This window comes from Aedes aegypti, chromosome 3 (assembly GCF_002204515.2).
Source record: "Aedes aegypti strain LVP_AGWG chromosome 3, AaegL5.0 Primary Assembly, whole genome shotgun sequence".
In the NCBI taxonomy this organism is placed as follows: domain Eukaryota; kingdom Metazoa; phylum Arthropoda; class Insecta; order Diptera; family Culicidae; genus Aedes; species Aedes aegypti.
In genome coordinates this window covers 30,199,064-30,221,427 of record NC_035109.1, presented here as the reverse complement: position 1 = coordinate 30,221,427, position 22,364 = coordinate 30,199,064, and the positions used below count along the sequence as shown (strand labels likewise).

The window sequence follows — 22,364 nt, the reverse complement described above, 5'->3', positions numbered from 1 at the left end:
TAATTTCTATTATTTTCCAAAAAAAATATGACTAAATTATAAGCCGTTTCGTTCAGTTATTTACGACGTTTTGGCGTGCTAGTGTAAAATAGACTCAGGTAGTGTTTTGTTTTGATTCGTGGTTAAGTCACTTTGTCTCTCCATATAACGGAGCGGTGAAAGTAGTGGTTAGGTAGCGAAAGTTGAAAATCTTACTTACGCCGTTTTGTAAATCCGGGAATTAAGCATTACTAAAGTGAAAAATCGAGTTGGATTAGAGCGGAATGTGTAGCATATCGTCCGCAAAACACGTAGGATCGATAAAGTTTTCTTACTTTTCTCACTTGAGACTGTTTGAATAAGTTTTCGAGAGTTTTTTTACTGCTTGAGCATCGATAAAGTTTTCTTACTTTTCTCACTTGAGACTGTTTGAATAAGTTTTCGAGAGTTTTTTTACTGCTTGAGCATAACTACAGGTTTTTCTACAGACATCGTAAAAAAATCCCTAACAGTTTTTTAAATGAATTTTTCCGACTAATTCTTGTAAGGATTGCATCAATTTTTACCGAGGATCCTTCTGGCAATCCTATAAACATCGTTCCATGAAATGAGTCAGAAAATTGCATCGGATATTTCTCTTTGGAATTACTCTGAGGATTCCGCTTCTAAAATTTTTTCCGTAGATCACTCTGGGTAAATCTGCAGAAGTTCCTGTGGAAATTCTTACGGGAATGCGCAACGAATCTACCCGGAGCATTACTTTTTTTTGGATCGAACGTAGATTTTTCTGTACATTAATTAGATAACTCGCCTAATAAACTTTCTTGAAATTTCCCCAATAGTCTTCAAGTATATCCTACAACTAATAAGAGTCGCCCAAGGGCCTTTCAATCTTGGTTTTGTTATTTTGATTTTGGCATTTTAAATGTTTTCATTACATGTTCTTAATCTTCCAATTCGGCTCTTTCCGCAGCGCTGGCGATTTTAACTTATATGATTAGTACAGAGACTACTAAAAAAATTGCTCTAAATTGTTATCCAAGATCTTTCTAGTCTCCAGAAACTGCCGCTAAAAATGACTTAGATTGTTGAACTTGGATTACTCCACCAACTCTTCTCAAGATTTTCCCAAAGAATTTTGTTCAAAAATGTCTTCAAAAGATCATCCAGAAGCGCCTCTAGAAATTTCTCCTGATTTTTTACAATAAACTCACTGAGAAAATCCTCCGGAAAGGGGAATTATTTGTGTTGTTCTCTCTTGAAAATCATTCACAAATTACTAGGAAGTTGTCTCTTTTTTTGCCTTTTTTTGCCTTCTTTTGCCTCTTTTTCTAGAATAATCCAAAAATTCCACATATTCATCTAGGAATTTCTCCGTAATCTATTTAAGGAATTCTTATGGAGATCCCTTTCAGGAATTCATTCTCGTTTTTGTATATATGGAAAAGTTTTCTTCTCTCCAGGAATTTCTTTTAGTCAATCTACTAGACTTTGTTCGGTATTTGTCTAAAAAAAATGCCAAAAAAAATCTAATGGCGTTTCCTCTATGAAATGTCTCCAGAATTTGCTTAGAAGATTTGTATAGTAATCCTTCATTTATTTTTGCAAGATTTCTTCTCAGAAATTGTTTGGTTTTTTTTTTCCAAAAATTTCTCTGGAGATTCTTTTATAAATTTAGCTGGACATTCCTTAAGAAATGCTTATCGATTTACGTCCTGCATTTTTATGGATATTTTTTCGAATAATCCTTTCTGGACGTTTCTCAGTAATGTCCCGAAATCCCTTTGGATATTTCTCTTAAAGTTCGTCTGAAGATTGCATCACAAATTCCTCACGAAAGTCTTCAGGAATACGTTGAACTTCGAAATCAACAGGAAGCCAACACCGGGAGTGTTCAGGAAGCCAAGGCTGATGTTCACGAAATCAATTGTTTCTAGTGTAGAAATGTTTACGTGGGAATAAACGGTCTCTCGATTCAAAAAACACACGGCGGAAATAGGAAAATCGCAGACGCCTTCAAACATTCAATGAACATGTCTTTGTGAGGCGGATATTACCATATTTAGGAATTATGATCCCCAGATAAATTGGACGTAGCAAAAAATCCGTTTATACCGTAATATGTAAATGGTATGTGCTTTTTGGGTATTTCTTCAGCCATTCCATGAAAAACCGATCTAGTGGGTCTCCGAATTCCGTGAAAATTTGCTATTTTGTTCCTTATCCGAAATAAGGATACACGTATTTTTTGGATTTTTTGATTAGGGTGACCATTTCCGAAATAGGGTGACCAAAAAACATATTTTGCAAAATTTTTATTTAAAAAAAAAATTATAACTTTTGAACCGTTCGACCGATTTTCAATCTTTTTGGACGAAATGAAGGCTAAAGATTTTGACTTTTCAGGAAAAATATAAAATTTCACAAAAATGGTGTTTTTTACATGAAAAAACTCAATAGTTTCCGTTTTTTCGTGTTTTGAAGGCCTCGGGACCAAGGGGGCTATCGCTGTTCTCATTTTTTCTTGAAAGTTCAGAAAATTTTACGTATACTGTCAAATTTTCAGCGATGTATGTTTTTTAGTTTGTGAGATATATTTTTTTGAAAATAAAAAATCAGTCATTTTTTATCGGCACACACTGTAGGTCTCAGCGCATTAGATTTGTAATGTTTAAAAAAAATTATAACTTTTGAACAGCTTAACCGATTTCCAATCTTTTTGTATGGAATGAAAGCTTAAAATTTCAACTATTCAGACAAAATTGAAAAATCTGATAAAAATATGTTTAAACGTGAAAAAATATAAAAATTTCTAGTTTTTTTAGAAATTTTCATCTATTTTAATGTAATTTTTTTTTTTCAAAGTTTTCCATTTTTTTCTATTTTTTCTGAAAAGTTGAGACCTTAAGCTTTCATTCCATAAAAAAAGATTGGAAATCGGTTGGGCTGTTCCAAAGTTATGATTTTTTTTTAAACATTACAAATCTAATGCGCTGAGATCTACAGTGTGTGCCGATGAAAAATTACTGATTTTTTATTTTCAAAAAAATATATCTCAAAAATTAAAAAACATACATCGCTGAAAATTTGACAGTTTACGTAAAATTTTCTGAACTTTTAAGAAAAAAATGAGAGCAGCAATAGCCCCTTTGGTCCCGACGCCTTCAAAACACGAAAAAACGGAAACTATTGAGTTTTTTCATGTAAAAAACACAATTTTTGTGAAATTTTATATTTTTCCCGAAAAGTCAAAATCTTTAGCCTTCATTTCGTTCAAAAAGATTGAAAATCGGTCAAACGGTTCAAAAGTTATATATTTTTTAAAAAGATTGAAAATCGGTCAAACGGTTCAAAAGTTATAATTTTAGTTAAAAAATTTGCAAAATCGCGATTTTTCTGGTCACCCTATTTCGGAAATGGTCACCCTAATAAAAAAATCCAAAAAATACGTGTATCCTTATTTTGGATAAGGAACAAAATAGCAAATTTGCACGGAATTCGGAGAACCACTAGATCGGTTTTACATGGAATGGCTGTCTTAGTAAGTTATGTTTTTTAGTTTTTAAGAAAAAAAACTCTTGACAGTTTCCCGACAATTTCCTCCGGGAATTCATGTGTATGTTACTTTCGAAATTAAAATTGCAATTTCTATCAAAAATATTTGAGGGGTTTTTTTGAAGATTCTCGTTCTTCTAGGAATATCTTCGGGGATTCGTATGGAATTCTTCTTTTGTACATCTCTTGAAGTAGGTATTCCTTTGGAGATTCCTACACGAATTCTCACTAAAGTTCCTCATTAATTTGAACATAACTCTGATATTTTTTCGAAGATTACACCTAAAATTTTCTATAGAGAGTACTTCTAGGAAAGAAATACTCTGTTCATGTACGGTGTTCGAGAGATTCTTCCGTGCATAACTACATGGATGCCTCCAGGAATACATCTAAAAATGCTCTTAGAGATATATCTGCAGATTCTTTCATGATTTTAAACAGCGATTTGCTGGAAGTTTCTTTAATGCATTATTGCAAACATTAGCGCAGAGTTAGCGCGGTTTTATCATGTTTGCTCTTTTAGCTATCTTGGTAAAGAAAAGTTTATTGATACGCATTCTAATTCGATCAATTGAACTATTTGAAATTCTTCAGGGAACTGACATATCTAAATCCAAATCTAAGGCAACCGATGTAATCATTTAGTACTTTAATCAATGACATCCCTCTGCACAAATTTACATGGTTTGTGAAAGTCCAATTTCCAGATTCAATTTGAGGCCAACAAACAATTGAGCGATTCAGCATTTCCACAAAACCGAGAGGCCCTTCAATGATGAATAGTTGATTATAGCTTATGACAGCACCGGCCAGGTAAGTAATTAAGATTTAAAATTTAAATTCATCGCGCGAAAACACAGCTCTGCGAGTTTACGAAACAGTGCGTTCTTGAGAAGAAGCTACCGCGACATGTTAACCCATAACCGAGCAAGATTTGCCGCGGGTTTGCGTGCTTGTCATCAGGAAGGGGTTGAATTGAATTTGTAGCCCACTTCATTCCTAATGAGGATAATGGATTACAATCGTGACTGGAATAGGCTTTCCAGGAGTCTGAAGCGTGCAAAGAATTTGTGAGAGATGAAAATTCGTGTAGTAATCATTAAAGCGAAATATAAGTTAAACTTTCAAGTACTAATTAGAAGAGACAATTATTTTGAAAATTAGAGCTAATGAATGTTGATGAATTCAGTCACTTACCACCGTTGAATCTATTAAACCGTAGATCAAATGTACATCACCCATCATTGTGAAGAAATCAAATTGAGCTTACCTGCAATGAAAAAGAAACATTTAGAACACATGAATAAGATGCATTTTCTAGCACATAAATACTAACAACTCTACTGACTAGCTTGGAACGGTTCAACCAATTTTCATCCCTACGGAAACAATTAAGATATAGCGATAAACGATCGGTTACGAAACTAATTTCAACTTAGATGAGAAGAGAATAATTAACAAAATGAGTCCTAAGTCAACAATAGAGGAGACAGATTACGCATAGCCGCTAGAATAGAAGGACACTCAAAAAGGACATCGACGGGAAATTAGCCCTCCTTCCCAACAAAAGGGAAAATGCCCACTCGCCCCAATTGACGAACAACTGGCAACAATGGCAAAAAGTGCCAACGGAAGCACCATCCCATTAATGGGTCGGCCGTGGTATTTGGAATGAGTGGCACATTTTCAACCGATATCGCGGCACTTGCTTTTCGGAATACAGTGACGAAGGTCATAATGTCCTGAGCTCAATTGACTTCGTGTCAACCTCAGTTGCTTAATTGATCGACATTCGCTGTAATCAGTGTAGCGTTGAATCATTTCAACGAGTACCTAACAGGTTTTGTGAGTTTGATTTTTAAGCCGGTATCGGTATTTCCTAACAGATTTTTTTTTTTTGTAGAATCAAACAAAACATTTTATTTGAGTTATAGATTATTGGCTGGTAGCGATCAAAATAGGGACTTAAGATACTTCATGCTTGAAAAAGAGACCAATAAGATTCCGATCAGGAACCAAAAAGAGACCAAAACGAGGAACCAAGTGAAAAGAAATAGTTCAATTAATAACAAGAAGGTGACCCGATTTTATCGACCAGTTTTTTGAAATGTAAACAAAAAAACAACGTGAGCAAGAATAAGAGCAAAACACTAATTGAGTCGATCCATACTGGTACAAAAACGACGTAAGTAATCGAACGAAACGGTCTATCGTTTCGTCATCAAATATGTGTGTGAAAACGATAGAAAATCCATTCGAAAAATGGTTTTTATTTTGAAGTTGAAGTTTTAGAAGCAACGCTTTGATTCTTCTAAATCAATTTTCTCAAAACCGTATGAAAGTTACTTACGTCGATATGAAAAAGTGATCGAGATTCGCTTTTAAATGTCTTCGCTGTCTCTTTGATTAACATCACATCAATTGAGGCACGAATGCCCCCAGAATCTTCCTTTTGACACCGTTTCGACACTTGTCCGGCATCCATCGAAAAACACTGAAAACGATTACATTAATAGGATTAACTCGATAAATACACAAGAGAAACGCTTATAAGCACACCCACGGCTTCGCCCAGAGAGCGTCTTCTTGGCGATGATGGAGGCGTAAAAGGGAATTACAGCGCGAGTCTAGTGTCATTCGGGAACTGGCCCGATCAGAACGGGATATCAACATGATAACAAGATTTTATAACAAGATGTGTTATAAAATTTTGTTGGTTAGGTGTTAAAATAACAAAAATTCGAGCGATTTAATGAGAATTTTAACAGACCATGATATAGTTTTATCTATATTCAAACAAAAACTATATAAATAAAAATGGAAAGCTTTTTGTATGTCACGAAATGGCGTGAAAGCGGGTCAACAGATTCACACAATTATTTCTTTAGGAAAAACGGGATAAACAAATCTGTCATTATGTATGGGAAGACGTCGTTTGTCGGGACCAAAGGATATAATAATACCAAAATTTATTACAAATCTGATATATAATTATGATGTAAATTTAAATATCGTGCATATTTTCATAATCATAGCTACTTTTGAAGTGATTAAGATAAATTTATAAAGTGTTTTTACTTTGGTAATCTGAAAATAATCTAAATATGTATAACAAATGTTGTTTTATTTAAAAAATTCTGAAATAATTTAGTTATTTTTCTGTTACACCTTCTTGATCGGGGCAAACTCTCCAGGGCTTTAACAAAGTGCGTAAAAAAGCGATTCTTTCGCCATCAGAGCTTGGGAACGCAACACGCCTACATCAGGCATTGGGTAGCCACGGACTTTGCGAGGGGGCGACGACAAAATGGAATTATGAATCCATTAGAAGGCTGAAATTCGAACGAAACAAGCAACAGGTTTAGACGGCAGGCGGCACGGTTTCAACCTGGGCTTTGCTTTCGGGAGACAATTTCGCCGAAGGTCACCTTATTGTTTGGATTGATGAGCGGTTCGAATGGCAACGCGACTACGGTGGTTAGGGAAGCCTTCGAACTTGAAAAACGACGGCCAACGAAGCCAAACAGTAGTTAAAATAGTGGGTAACGGTGATGCTTTTATGTAAGCTAAATTGTTTAGTTTTTGTAAGTGTTCTGAGGCATAGCGACTTTTCCTCTAGGTATCGGTCTATTCTCAGGATTCAATTTTGTTTTGTTTCAAAGAACACATTTCAAATTAAAATTTTACAAAAAAAATCATTATTGCTAGGAATTTGTGCAAAACTTTAAAATCTAAATGCCATTCAGGACACCTATTAGGATATTTTGTAAGTTTTATTGTTGTTACAAACATTTTCCATGGATTTTATTAAATATATCCATTACTATTCCTTCAAGTGTTTCACCAGAAATTACTTTGGCTCTTGTTACAAAACAAATTATTCGACAACTGTGCTTTTTCCTTGAAGGAATAAATCCAAACATACCTAATTATACAAAATTACATTGGCATAGGATCATGAAGTTCCTCCGATCCTCTAGCAAAAACTGTTTCACGATTCTTTCAGAAGATAGAAGTTTGGAAATTAACCCCTCTACCGGCAGCTTTATTTTTTACCACAAGAAAAAAAAAATTCAAATCACGATAACTTTTTTTGTTTCTCAGTTATTTTGCACCATTTTTTCACAAGTTTTCAAAAAACTCTTCTAGTTTAAGAATATGTGTCGATATTGATGATTGGTGATCTGGATTTAAAGATATTTCAATTTTCCTTGGGGGATCGACATTTTCCAAATAAAATGTCTTTGGCGGCCATTTTGTTTTACGTCAATTTATCGAAAAAATAAAATATGGACTTTACAATGTCATGTAATAAGGAGCTTCTCTGAAAAAAACATACAAATCGGTTAAGTATTCTAAGAGATATCTGAAAATTACGATATGAAGATTTTTGAAGTTTTGAAGATCTTTATTTGGCCGGCGTGGTACCAGCAACATAAATGCTCATTACTCAAAAATAGCTGCACCAAATTGCTTGATTTTTTCACAACATACTCTCATTAATGTATTGCTCCGAAGAGTGAATTTCCGAATACGATTAAATTTCTGTAGCCTGAGATATATACGTGGATTATGGTAATGCGTCGGCCCCCAAGGAATTTTGGAATATCTCTGGATCAAGATGACCAATGATCAATGTTTGCTCAGATTCTAAAACTAGAAGAGTTTTTTTGAGAACTTGTGAAAAAATTGTGCAAAAATACCAAGAATCAAAAAAGTTATCGCGATTTGAATTATTTTCTTGTGGTAAAAAATGAAGCTGCCGGTAGAGGGGTTAAGGCAAGAATCCTCCACAGTCATAGCGAAGAACTTTGTCAGTTTATTCCAACATTTCCGCAGCAGTTCTTACAAAACTGAAAAGTTCAGGATCTCCATTAAGTAAATTGTACTGAAATTCACAGAAGTTGCCTTTAACAGTATTGCACTTGTACCTGCAGCTTATTTGTTTAGTATTATTAAAAAAATATATATTACACTGTAACCTCAATATACAAACTAGATTTACGGTTCGTAAATTAAATTGGTACGCGAATTGAATCAATTCGTAAAACGAGGTTTTAAGAATGCTAAGCATACCACTGATTTATATGGCTCTCAATCAGGCCAAAATGTGCGCAAATTATGGTCCTCCAACAATTTCATGAAGTTTGAGGTTTTTAGTTCCAAACCATTCTCAATGTGCACAAATCGAGTGCTCAAAATTTAAAAGTCAATAACGGCGTAGGTCACGTCCTTGTGGTCATCGGGGAAGAGAGATAATTTTAATTAGACAACTGTTGTTACTAGAGACCGTGTATACCTCTGCATTTCCACAGTTGTCATGGAAAGGACACTAAGGTAGTGGGATAATGTAAGGATCTAGGAGTCACCAATAGTTGGTGATGCGATTTATGATTCACGCCTAATCAGGTCCGCGATATTACTCGATTAACGATGAAAAGATCAAACACTCCTAACGCAATTCGCGATCCGCGATATCACATTTTTACACGAACACAACGTACAAGATTGATCTAGACCACATCGCACGCCCCTGCAGGAGCAAGCGTCTCGATCAAAGGATCAATCACCACTCCAGACTTCTGTCAAATATCAGTAATCATATAGAGAATTTGGCGTTGCCTCGTCCCTCCCTGGTCGATGGCAAAGTTTTCGTCATAGACAATTAATATTGTGTTTAAACTTCTCAAAAATTATTCTTAGCGTTAATATTTATAAAATAATTGCATCCTGTTTTATTATTGAGAGCTTTCTGGAGATGGTGCTGTCTTATTTTCTGCCAACAATCTTACAATATTTCATTGAAGGAATCTTCCAACCATCTAATATGGAACTCAAAAGATCAATGCCAAGGATCTGCCAAGTTATCTTAATATGAATTCATCAAGAAATATCCTCAAAAATACGTCAAAAAATTTGACCAACGAATCGTCAGTCAAACCTCAAGGTATTTTTTGGATTTCATCTTTAGAAACCTTCCAGAATTTGTATTTTAAAATACAAGGAGCTGCTCCATCAAGTTTTACAAAAGATCTAGCAAAGAACTCACTGCGAAATTCATAGGGATTTCTCGAAGTATTTATCTAAGATGGCACCTTCTGAATGGTTTTGAAAAATAGCCTCTTCTGGAATTCTTCTATTATTTTTAGCAATCACTTCAGAAGTTCTTTCCTTTTTTGTGAAATTCGTCCAGTTTTTTTTTTTTTATAGGAAGTTTTAGTTATTCCTTGAGAAGTTGTTCCTGATAATAATCTGGAGATCTATTAGGAACATCATAACCTTTATTCCCTTCAAAAATATCATCTACTTACATTTTTTTTTCTGAAAATCCTTTATAAAATGCAACCCTAGACCCTAGGCCAGGGCTGCCCAACGTACGGCCCGCGGGCCGCATCCGGCCCGCGACCTCATTTTGTGCGGCCCGCGGAGGGTTCGAAGATTCTTCTCATATTTGGCCCGTTGACTATTCTACAAACCCAAAGTTACATCATACCACGACTATTTAGTTTTCAATTGAGTTTCAACCTAATATTTTAGCTATGTAATTATTTAAATTGTTTTGTTGATTGATTGATTGACTCTTTATTAAGGGGAAATTCAGCTCGAGGCAAATTGTTTTGTTTGATTGTTTTGTTTATATATTTAATTTTATGCATGATTCAAACTCCAATTCTCAAATTCTGTGAATAACATAAAAAATATGTAGCCTGAACAAAACTTATGTTCAAAAGGCTAAATTTTCATACATGATTGCACTGTTTCATAGGCTAATATTCTCACAGAATCCTTGAAAAATATTATAAACAATACGGGCTTTTTACTAAACCTTGAACAGGATTTTAATAATCAGTTAGAGCTCAACTTCCGAGCCGATCAGTCGATTGTATAGAGAGCGATCATCGGAAGTCGATCACAGACTATTACGTACGTTTTTGTCAGTTATTGACACCGTTGCTATTAGTGCCGTGTTTCGCAGTAACCGCGTCGTCGTTTTTCGCGATGCCGCGCCGCGAAAACACATTCCGTGTTGACTACTCGCAGTTTCCGAAGCAGCTTTCCCACGATGAAATACATAAATTCGTTGGGAAAGAACTCGGCCTCACGCGAGAAAATGTGCTTCTTCTCCAGCCGAGTAAGCGACTCGGGTGCACCTTCGTGGAGGTCAACAGCCTAGAGCTTGCTGAGACGATCGTCCAACAGCACGACAACAAGCACGATTTCGTGTTTGACGGAAAGAGTTACAAACTGCGGATCATGATGGAGGACGGGGCAGTGGAAGTGCGTCTGTTCGACCTCTCCAACGACATATCCAACGACCAAATCGCCGAGTTTCTCGCCGAATACGGCGATGTGCTTAACGTCCGCGATCTCCTGTGGGATGAACGCTCCGTTTTCGGTGGCGTTAAAACTGGTGTGCGTATCGCTCGAATGGTGGTGAAGAGAAACATTCCCTCCCTCGTGACAATTCGTGGAGAAGACACGGCGGTAGGTTACAGGGGGCAGCGGCAGACATGCTTGCACTGCCTAGAGTTTGTACATGTCGGTATTCCGTGTGTACAAAACAAAAAACTGTTGGTACAAAAGCTATCAGCAGACCAGTCGTATGCCAACGTTGCGAAGCAGCAAGTGCTCAGAAAACCGGCAAAGCCGAACAACCTCCAACCAAAACCACAACCGAGCAATCCAATTCAACCAACACCTATGAACAAGACCCGATCTCCATCAAACATACAGCAAACGTATGACATGGCTCCTCCCGCAGCCAAACCTGCCGGAGTACATCCCGTTATCCAAATCCCACCGACACCAACCCCGATTGGCAGCTTCACTACATTGCGAAGAGCTGATGGCAACGAAACGGATAGCTCGCAAGCATCGTATCAATCCAGCAGCAACCGACGACTACGAACGAGACGATCATCACCACCAGGAAAGAAGCTGCGATCCAACAACGAAAGCACCAACGAACATGACCGAGCCTCCGGGGATGATATCCGTCAATAATGGAGTACACTAGTGTGAATATCGGTACAATTAATATAAACACGATCACCAATCCAACAAAAATAAACGCACTCCGCACGTTCATCCGCTCTGTCGAACTCGATATTGTTTTCCTGCAAGAAGTGGAGAACGAACAACTCAACCTGCCTGGGTACAATGTAGTTTGTAACGTGGATCAAGCAAGGAGAGGAACAGCAATCGCTCTAAAAGAGCACATTAAATTCTCGCACATCGAGAAGAGCCTGGATGGACGTCTGCTTGCTCTACGTGTCCATAACACTACTTTCTGTAACGTGTATGCTCCGTCAGGCTCGGCTCTTCGTGCCGAACGCGAACGTTTTTTTACCAACACTGTCGCATACTATCTCCGCCACCGCACCGATCATGTCGTATTCGGTGGAGATTTTAACTGCGTGATTCGGCAATCCGACGCGACAGGGCCAAACTCAAGCCCCGCACTTCAAAATACCATACAGCAACTTCGGCTGCATGACGTCTGGCAACGGCTTCGATCACGCGAGCCGGGCCACACATACATTTCATACAATTCGTCGTCCAGGCTCGACCGAATCTATGTCAGCGACAGCTTGCGAGAACATCTGAGAACAACATGTGTACATGTATGTTGCTTCTCGGATCACAAAGCAGTTACAGTGAGAATGCTGCTTCCTCTTCCTGACAGAATACCTGGCAGAGGTTACTGGTCCCTCCGCCCACATGTCCTCACAACAGAAAACATTAACGAGCTGCAAACACGATGGCAGTATTGGACTCGCCAGCGTCGTAATTACGCATCGTGGATGGAATGGTGGCTGTCATGTGCTAAACCCAAAATCCAATCCTTTTTTCGATGGAAATCGAAACTTGCTTTCGATGACTTTCATCGTGAACAGCAGCGGCTATATGAGCGACTACGGCAAGCATATGATAGCTACCACAACAACCGCGCAATGCTCACCACGATCAACCAAGTGAAAGCCGAAATGCTTTCGCATCAGCGACGGTTTTCGGAAATGTTCTTCCGAATAAATGAAACTTTTGTCGCCGGAGAACCAATATCCACTTTCCAACTCGGAGAAAGAGCGAGGCGCAAAACAACTATCGAACAGCTGCGCAACGAAAGAGACGAAGTGATCGACGATCCCGATGAGATTCGGGACCAAATGGTACGATATTTCACCGATTTGTATGCACGCGAACCGGTGGAAGAGGAGCAAGCAGGAGGTACGTTTGACTGCGAGCGAATCATCCCTGAGCAAGACAACACAAACACAGCCTGCATGGATGACATCACAACATGCGATATTCTAACAGCAATCCGAACTAGCGCATCTAGAAAATCTCCTGGCCCCGACGGCCTACCCAAAGAGTTCTACCTGCGGGCGTTTGATGTGATTCATCGTGAGCTGAATCTAATCATGAACGAAGCCCTTAGATCAAACTTCCCCGCTCAGTTTATGGATGGGGTGATTGTGTTGGTAAAGAAACGAGGGGCGGGAGACACCGCTCGTTCTTACCGACCAATCAGTTTAATCAATTTTGATTATAAAATCCTGTCACGTATCCTGAAACATCGGCTCGAAAATGTGCTTCGGACACACAACGTGTTAACCGATTCGCAAAAATGCTCAAACGATGGGAAAAATATCTTTCAAGCTACACTCGCCATAAAGGATAAAATAGCGCAGCTGAAGGCAAACCGACGTACTGCTAAACTGATCGGCTTCGATTTAGATCATGCGTTTGATCGGGTGGACCACACGTTTCTGTTCAGAACGATGCGTAATATGGGCATCAACACAGCATTGGTTGATCTCCTATCTAACATTGCAGCAGCATCCTCCTCTCGAATGTTAATCAACGGGCATCTTTCGGCATCATTTCCGATACAACGATCGGTTCGGCAAGGGGATCCTCTATCCATGCACTTATTCGTTCTCTACCTTCACCCTCTTCTACGAAGATTGGAACAAGTGTGTGGAGGAGATCTAGTTGTTGCGTACGCTGATGATATCAGTGCCATTGTCACCAGTATAGACCAGATCAATGAAATGAGGAATCTATTCAGGAGATTTGGTCGAGTATCTGGAGCACGAATGAATGAAGCCAAAACCATCGCGATTGACGTTGGTGTACTAAACAACCTGCTGATTGTACCATGGCTTCGCACTGATAATACTATGAAAATACTCGGTGTAGTTTTTTCCAACTCAGTGCGGGAAATGGTTTCGCTGAACTGGGACACTCTGGTAGCTAACTTTACCCGACAAATATGGCTTCACTCAATGCGAGGCTTAACACTGCAACAGAAAGTGACATTGCTGAACACCTTCCTGTCGTCGAAGATGTGGTATATTGGCGCCCAGTTGGCGCCAACGGCGGCACATCTTGCTAAACTTACTGCAACTATGCGGAGATATCTTTTTCGAGGAATGACAGCAAACGTCCCCATGCAACAGTTGGCACGAAAAAAAGAGGATGGAGGATTGAAATTACACTTACCAACATTCAAATGTAAGTCATTATTAATCAACCGTCACTTACATGAGATCGAATCCCTTCCCTACTTTTCTTCCCTCCTTCACCAAGTAAATCCCCCCCAAGCAAATATCATTTCTGATCTTCCTTGCATTAAGCTTATCCTGAACAGTTATCCCACTCTCCCCTTCCAAATCCGCCAACACCCCTCCGCCGATCTAATCAACCAATTCCTCATCGAGAGAACGGATAGGCCGAAAGTGGAATTGGAGAATGCGAACAGCAACTGGACTCGAGTTTGGAAAAACATTTCGATGCGTGGCCTTTCATCTGTTGAAAAGAGCAATCTTTACTTGTGGGTAAACCAGAAGGTAACACACCGGCGACTTCTGTATAGAATGCGACGATCGGACGGGGATCAGTGTCTGCACTGTGGTACGGCAGTTGAAACTTTACAGCACAAATTTTTTGATTGTGCTAGAGTGCATGAAGCAAGCAGACTGTTGCGGCAAAAACTGATGGCAGTCACAACAGGAGATCGACGTTTTTTTGACTGCGGTGAACTAATACGACCATCATTGGAGCGGTTATCGACGAGAAATAGAATTTTAATTTTGAAGCACTTAGTCGTTTACGTCACCTTCATTGATAATAGCAATGGTCAGGTAGATTCTGATGAACTAAATTTTGCTTTTCAAGTCGGAGTTTAATAAATTATTATCTGTATAATTTTTATCTAAACAAAATCGACAATAAACGTACTTTTATAAAAAAAAAAAAAAAAAATAATAATTCTGGATTCGACTTTGATGGAAAACATTGGCAAGATTCTCACAGAAATTCCACCAGGATTATAAGGACATCTAGCCAAGATTTTCAACGAATTCAATACATAATTTTCTGAAATTCTGGGCTAGATTACAACGCTATGTAACTTTTTTTGAAAAATTTAGCGAATTTGTAATACAATTTTGAGCAGGTTTGAATTACTGTTTACCACTCTTAAAGATTCCAAGCTTTCGAAATTGGTCATTTTCGGCGCTATGAAATTTGAGAATGAATCCTAGGTCGGATTCTGATAGAATTAAAAGTATTATTTTTATAAAATCCTGGGCATTTTCACACAAGATCCAAAATTCTAGATTATTCAAAATATTCTGAACTGGATGATTATTTAATTTTGAAAGGAACACCTTTAATATTCTCAAAATTCTTAGCATCAATTATCTGTTTTTTTGATAACTTTAAATAAAATTTATTTTATTCACAGATGTTTGTCAGATTTTATAAATTTCATTTGATGACTTTTGTCAGATTTCATGCGAATATTTGTGCGTTTAAAAATGTGGCCCGCGACATGAAATTGTTCCTGTGATTTGGCCCACGGTTCAAAAAGGTTGGGCAGGCCTGCCCTAGGCCCCCTAAAAAAATCGGAGATACCTATGAGAATTAACACCAAACACAATTCTTTATCATCATATTGGCAAATTCCACTAGAAACATAAAAGATTAGCGAAGTATTCTTACTAGGATTTTTTCATGAATCTTTCAAGGATTTGACCAGGAATTTCAATAGGAGCTAGGAAGCATTGCCTAAGGCAGGGGATCCCCGAGAAATTGCTCCAGGAGTAATTGGCTTTGAACAGTCTCTGGTTACTATCCTAGGAATTTCCCTGGAAATACCTTTGGAGCTTCTTCAAAAAACATTGCAGAATACCTCCAAGAATTGGAATATGTTTAAGAATTTTCCTATGTATATTTTTTAGCATTTTATCCCGGATTTTTCTGAGAATTACCCCAGGTATTACACAAAAATATTCTTCGGCGATTCCTGCAAAAAAAATATCTATACAATTCTTAGAATTTTGCTCTCGAATTTAATTTCAAAAGTCTTCCCTGGATTTCTTTTAAGGACTTCTGAAGAACTTCCTCGCAAATTATTATATAGAATTCGTAAACTTTCAAGAGTACCTACGGATAAATGTTGCGAATGAGAAAGTATCTTAAGTGATATCATTCATTTTCATACAGGAATTACATCTAAAACGTTTCGCATTGATATGTTCAAGAATTTATTCTGCGATCTCTGTGACCAACACGGAAGGAAAAAGTCTGAAATTTCTCAACATATTGCTTCTTAGAATCCTCAAGTTGTTCAAGGAACATAAATATATCGTGTAGAAATCTATGGTGGAATTTGTGCAAGAATTTCTGAAATATTTCTAAAAGAATTGATTGTTACTACTTTGGAGAAGTTGCTGAAGAGATCTATCGAAACAATTATTTATTAATCTCAGTGAGAATTTTGATGATCTGAAAGGAATTCTTAGATTCTTGGAATTTATTAAAAAAAAAACCTAGATGGTATGTCATAAAGAGCTTTACTAAGAAATTGTTCATGTTTTTTTTTTAATTTTTCTCAGAGATATCTCTCAAATAACTTTTGATAATAATAGTGTATGAATTTCATCAAGAATCTATATAAAAACTCCACAAGAAAAAGCTTAATGGAATAATCTTTGACGAAATTTATGCAAAATTTATGACAGAGTTCCAGAAAACTTACGAGGAGTAAAATTGTATTAAGTAATATCTTTTTTGAGTTTGTTTATCTGCAAATCGGTCTATTTTGCTCGAAGTAAGAGGGAGCATGGAGAAGAAAGCAATGAATACTAAGGTACCGTAAGGGAACGGCGAGAGAAATTGGATTAGATGTTGAAGAGGGCATACCATATGAAACAGTATTACTTGAAGTGAAGCCTGACACAGTTCGCTGGAGAGATCACGGTAGCGCAGCCGATCAACGTGTGCTATCTCGACTGAGAATCGGCCATACGCGACTCACACACACCTTTTTGTTGAAAAAAGAACCTCCGCCCACTTGCGAGTGCTGTGGAACGACTATAGACGTGCGGCATATAATTCTTGAATGCCGGAAGTACGAGCAAGAACGACAAGAAAACAACATCGACGCAAATCTCCGAGAGGCTCTTGGTAATGAAGAAGACAGCATCAAGAAACTTTTGAAATTTTTACATGATACTGAACTGTTCAAAAAATTGTAATGTGAATTGTTAAATTCAATTTTAAAGTCTGACACGAATGCACCCTTCTGGTGTTAAGTGTCATAAATACACAAACAAACAAACAAACAGTATTACTTGAAACATCTTTCCTTGTGGCTAACGTCCCCTATGGGAACGGCTTGGGTGTGTTTTGAGAATGACACTACCAAGACAGCCTCAGCTGGTCAATATAGAAAGCAACTTCTTTCTTCTCAACAATCTTGGAAAAGATTTTTTTTCTCAAGCGTCGGTCTCACTTGCACCGAGACCCAAACGATTTAATCAATTTTCAAACAAAATTGTGATTGTTGATTCCAAGTTCCAGAGATTTTGAGATTTAGGATACAGGAATTTTGAAAGTTTTCGGCAGTACTTTTCGATATGAAATCCTATATTTTCATTAAAATTTAGGGATTTAATTTTCTAAATTTAAATTCGTACGATTATCACGATTCCAGCTGAATTTGTCTTTAAAAACCAAGATTTTAAATAAGCAAACGAATTTAAAATTCTTGTACATACTCCATGACAGATTCTAAATAGCCGTAAGGATAAAAGCTCTCAGTTAATAACTGTGGAAGTATCAACCGTTTTGAAAAAGACGAAACAGAAAAAGAAGAAACAGTTTCAAAAAATTACATTAAAAACATTACAGTAAAACATTCAGTTACCCCGGACCAGGGTTGGGAAAAATCTTGAAATTCACTCTACAGTAGCCAAGCAAAGCAAATCACAGTCAGCGAAGCCATTGAAACTCACGCTTATCGCTGCTGTAGGTAAAAAGCCTTGAAAGTAGCAAAACACCCGTTGCTAAGGGCAATCCAAAATTACTATAGAAAAATGTTTTATTTCCCGCTGCATTTCCCGCATTTAGAGCCTTGAATGATACTACTAATTTAGAAAGTTCATGCACCCAACATAGGCTACTTGATGAGATTCACGTTTTTGAACAACTGTACTGGGAAGAGCCACGTGAGTTTCTCGAAATTCAAGCCTACTACTATCACCATTCCCAGCACTGCCCCGGACTTCTTAGGAAAAACTAAGACTCCTGCTCGCTGGAAGTCTTTCCCGAACTTGTAATTGTATTCTTCAAGCTTCAAAACATTTACTTTGTCTTCACCTACCGTGTATTTACGATGATTTATAATAGATTAGACGATACGTCCCATTTCTTTCATTATTATAATATACAATAAATTTGTCATTGCTTGGATCGATTTTATATGTTTATCATGCAACGTGGATCGCGATTTGGGTAAATAAATAATCGGAAAATCAGTAATAATCGAAACGGTACCCGCAAAAAGTATATTACAAATAAAGTCCATAAAAAATAACTTGGACGAATATCTAGCTTTCTACGAAAACCATGGAAACATTCACATTTCAATTTAGTATCTTTGTTCTTGTTATCTAACAATAACGCAAAATTTTCTGAAGGGAAAAGAGAGATAACACAAATACAAGCGAACACAGTGCGGCGCAGTTATTCAATGGAAAGGAGCGTTTTCCAGACAGACAACAAAAGGACAGTGGGATCATTAGATAGAAAGACACATAGTCATTTCAAGTTAGGAAACAATTACAGAGAAAACAACGAAATCAACATGGGAAATATTGTGTTCAAAAGTTGCAAACAAAACACAAGGAGAGACAGAGCGATAGAGGTTAGGTCTCGATTAGGAAGGCACTACTGAGTAACACACATTCATGATGAAGGATGAAGGGGTTGTATTGTTGAAATCGACTATCGGTTCGAGCAATTGGCTAAAATTTCGATTTTCTACTAACTGGAGCAGCTAACTCCGGCTACAACTAGCATAGACGGCAAAAAAAAAACTAAACAAAAACCGAAAACTTTGGCACAAACTTTCCGCAAAAAAGGTAGGAGAGAGCGTATCAACTGACCCTTATCTGACGAGAATATGTCTTTCAGTTTCCCTTTTTTCCTAGTTTCCTGTGTCTGTTGCTGTTGCAGTTTGTGTGCTGATTTGGGATGGAGATCAGTTGATGTGTTGTTGTTGTTTGATGTTTGTTGATTGAAGGTTGTCAGTAGTGAGTAGTAGTAGTTGAGTGAGTGATGTTTTAAGAGTTCAAGAAGTTTAGATCAATCCAGCAGTTGAGGCGAGGGGTCCACCGACACAGACACGACAAACGCGCACACAGTTTCAAGGAAGGCGGTTTTAAGTGAGTCGATATAAGATTGCAATGTTTTCATCGAAACCGAGAAAAACATCAATCCAGCGGGAATGGCACAAAGCAGCAGCAGAGAGAAAAAAGAGAGAGAAAAGAAACAAGTTTGAAAAATTAAACAATCGATAGAAGACTTTTGCTGTCGTTCGGAGTTCAACGACGGCGACACTGCAGCGAAGTTGAGCCCCCAAGCGATAAAAACGATACTGAGAATTGAATGAAACTAAAATTAAAACAGTAAACGAAAACGGGGCTGAAACTTCATGCGACTTTTCTCGCTCTGAGCCGATTTGCAGTCAGGGTGTGTTAGGAATAGAATCTCGGGCCACAGTTTAGTTAGAAAGAAGTAGGGCTTTATGGTTGTTGTAGAATGATGCCTAGAGAGATGTAACATGATATGAGCAGCGAAGAAATGGAAAGCACAGATGCTTCGGTGGCAAAACCCAAACAAGATTAAAAGCTATAAAATGAAATATAAATGCAACTAAGCAAAACATCAGGGATTTATGACTGTGGCACGACGGTTTAGACTAGATTGTGTTTTCCAGTGAGTTCACCATTTTCTCCAATAAGTGTGCTGCCCATAAAAGCATAACTGTCCCATATTGATTTCCTCCAAAAAAAATTTTTTGGAGGGCTACGCATATTTGTATGTTTATTTTTATATGCACACATAAAATTGATCAGTTTGTTCGAAAACATTGCGAAAAAATTTCAAACCAGTGCTGTCCCATATTGAAAAATAAAGGCATAACAGTCTCTATATAGATCAGCCTGCAAAAAGTATAATTATTCTTTAGTAAAAAATATCTGCGATACAAATTTATCGCGAGCACATTTTGATTGAAATTTAGCATCATTTATACATTCAATTCATTCCATTTTGTAATGTAGAATATCCTCTATATTTAACATAAGAACAGTAGTGTCTTACTGAATATTGTAACATGACCAAAAACCGCGCCCAAAAGCAGAACCGCTTCTGGCGGCAATGTCGATGTGGTCAGCTAGTCTTGGGTTGAATACGTTCAAACTTTACGAAAGCTAATTTACCGTATTTCATTTGCAATATTGATGATTAATTAGATTTCAATCAAATAATTGAAGTTGCATAAACAATGGAGCTGAAATAGCTATTGTGAGAGAAGCACATCTCTTCATCCAGACCATGGTGAAGGTGGTAAGAATGCATATAAGTCCGGACGAGGATCTACTCGGGTTGAACATTGTCTTGCTTTCACAGGGCATAGTATATCTTCGTACCACTCGTTATAAAAATGTGAAAACAGTTGATTGGCAAAGAAAACTCTCAGATTGAAAAACTATCACAACAAGAAACTCACAGCACTAAAAAACCTGGATGCATTTAAATGAGCAGGACCGGATGGCATTGCACCCGTGCTCTTCAAGAATCGTTCAGAAGAGCCTACTATACAGTAGTCATGACAGCCGGAGGTTTATGAAGTACTTTCTGAAGCATCACCTTTTAAAATCTTGATATTTGATACCCATTTTGATGTGATTCCGGACATGTTTTTAATTGGCCACATCCCTTGGGGCACCTAGATACTACTAGAGAGTGGTCATGGCAGTCGGTGGTTCTGCAAATTCTTCCGGAATTATCACCTTTAGAAATCTTTTATTGATATGGTTCAGAGCATGTTCCTAATTGGGCACTTCTCCCAGGGCACCTGAAACCTACTACAGAATGGTCAATTCGTCTAAAGGTTATGAATATGCTACCGGGAGCATCATCTTGAAGTATAAGAGGAAAATAACCATCATCGTTTTAAAAAATTTTAAAACTAGTTTTTTTTTTCGCTCAAATTTGAAGCAATGTTCATGAAGTTTTTTAAAATTGAACGAAAAACTGGGTTTTCATTTTGGATGATTGCTGATGATTGAATGATGTATTGTTGAGCATTAAAGGTCACTAGGATATAGCTCCGGATAGTATATACAATACATGATAGGAAATAGAAACATGACTGATCATATTTTCCGGAACCAGTTCTACGTAAATGGTTATATTTCTGAAGATTTTCAACAAATTTAAATGCGTTTTCCGGCATTCAACTTCCTATTAGTTCTAGTCTCTAAGAAAATTGCAAACACTCATACAACTTCACCCTGCACAAATTACTAGCGACAGAAAAATGCCATTTGGACATGACCTCGGAGAAACTGGAACATCTTTGGTGTCAGGTGGCCAAGAAAGTTCCTGAAACAAGACCAAACTTGCCGCCGACTACTTCCAGATGCATTGAATTTCATCCTTTCTTCATAAAGTTATGAGCTTTTGGAATTAGCCAAAATTTTGCTCATCGTTCTGAGCGGTGAGCCTGATATGGCTTTATTTTTGTTGCCTTGCAATAAAATAAAGGCATAAGAGAACTTTCTTCATTTTTATGCTTTTATAATTATATTTCCGTGAGAAACTACTCAAAATACATCTGAGCGCTAAGTATTGAACACGATGATGTTCTGCTGGGCATTTATTTTGGCATTGTCGACGCTAAATTGGTGTTTTTTGACGACAAGATATTTAACTTCATCTATAGATTTCTCGTTCGATAGCAATTCCATATGGGACAGTTATGCTTTTATGGGCAGTGTGCTAAAGAAAAGACAAATCTATCATTCTGTTAAACGTTCCTTAAACTAATGGGCTTTTCAAAAAACTAACGAACTGCAAAAAATAACGACTTTTTAATCTCCAGCATATGTTCAGAAAAAATAGCATTTAAACTTTTCATATTCTTCATAGTCTAAAGATAAACCATCGTGACATTAAGAACAGTTTTAGCCACAACCATTTCCTTTCCCTCAAGAAAAACTTATCACCTGCCGATGTTCTAATGTTGAGCCATCGCACCATCAGATCGCAATCGCTGCCCCAACCCCAATTGCCTTCCGTGACGTGACTCCATTAGACACTACGGGTCCCTCATAAATGGAACATGCACGTCACCTTTTTGCCTAACCTACAAACCTAATTCTGGCGGAAATTGTTCTTTGCCTCCACGCACACACACATACTAACATACTCCCACACTCCATCGATAAGAATAGAACAACCACCTACAA

At 37.5% G+C, this 22,364-nt stretch overlaps 1 protein-coding gene across 6 annotated transcripts in view; it reads right to left on the bottom strand.

Annotated features, from left to right (window-relative positions):
- Nucleotides 1-22,364, bottom strand: part of LOC5577439 (serine/threonine-protein phosphatase PP1-beta catalytic subunit) — a 235,921-nt gene that overhangs the window by 123,911 nt on the left and 89,646 nt on the right. For 5 of the 6 annotated variants that reach the window (XR_002502330.1, XM_021853449.1, XM_021853451.1 and 2 more), the window contains exon 3: nt 18,993-19,070. The exons of the other annotated variant lie outside the window; for it this stretch is intronic. Coding sequence is in view for 4 of the 5 variants with exons in the window: in XM_021853449.1 (XP_021709141.1) it covers nt 18,993-19,070 (78 nt within the window). In the remaining variant the exon portion in view is untranslated. The remainder of the gene's footprint in view (nt 1-18,992; nt 19,071-22,364) is intronic. 6 annotated transcript variants of the gene reach the window in all.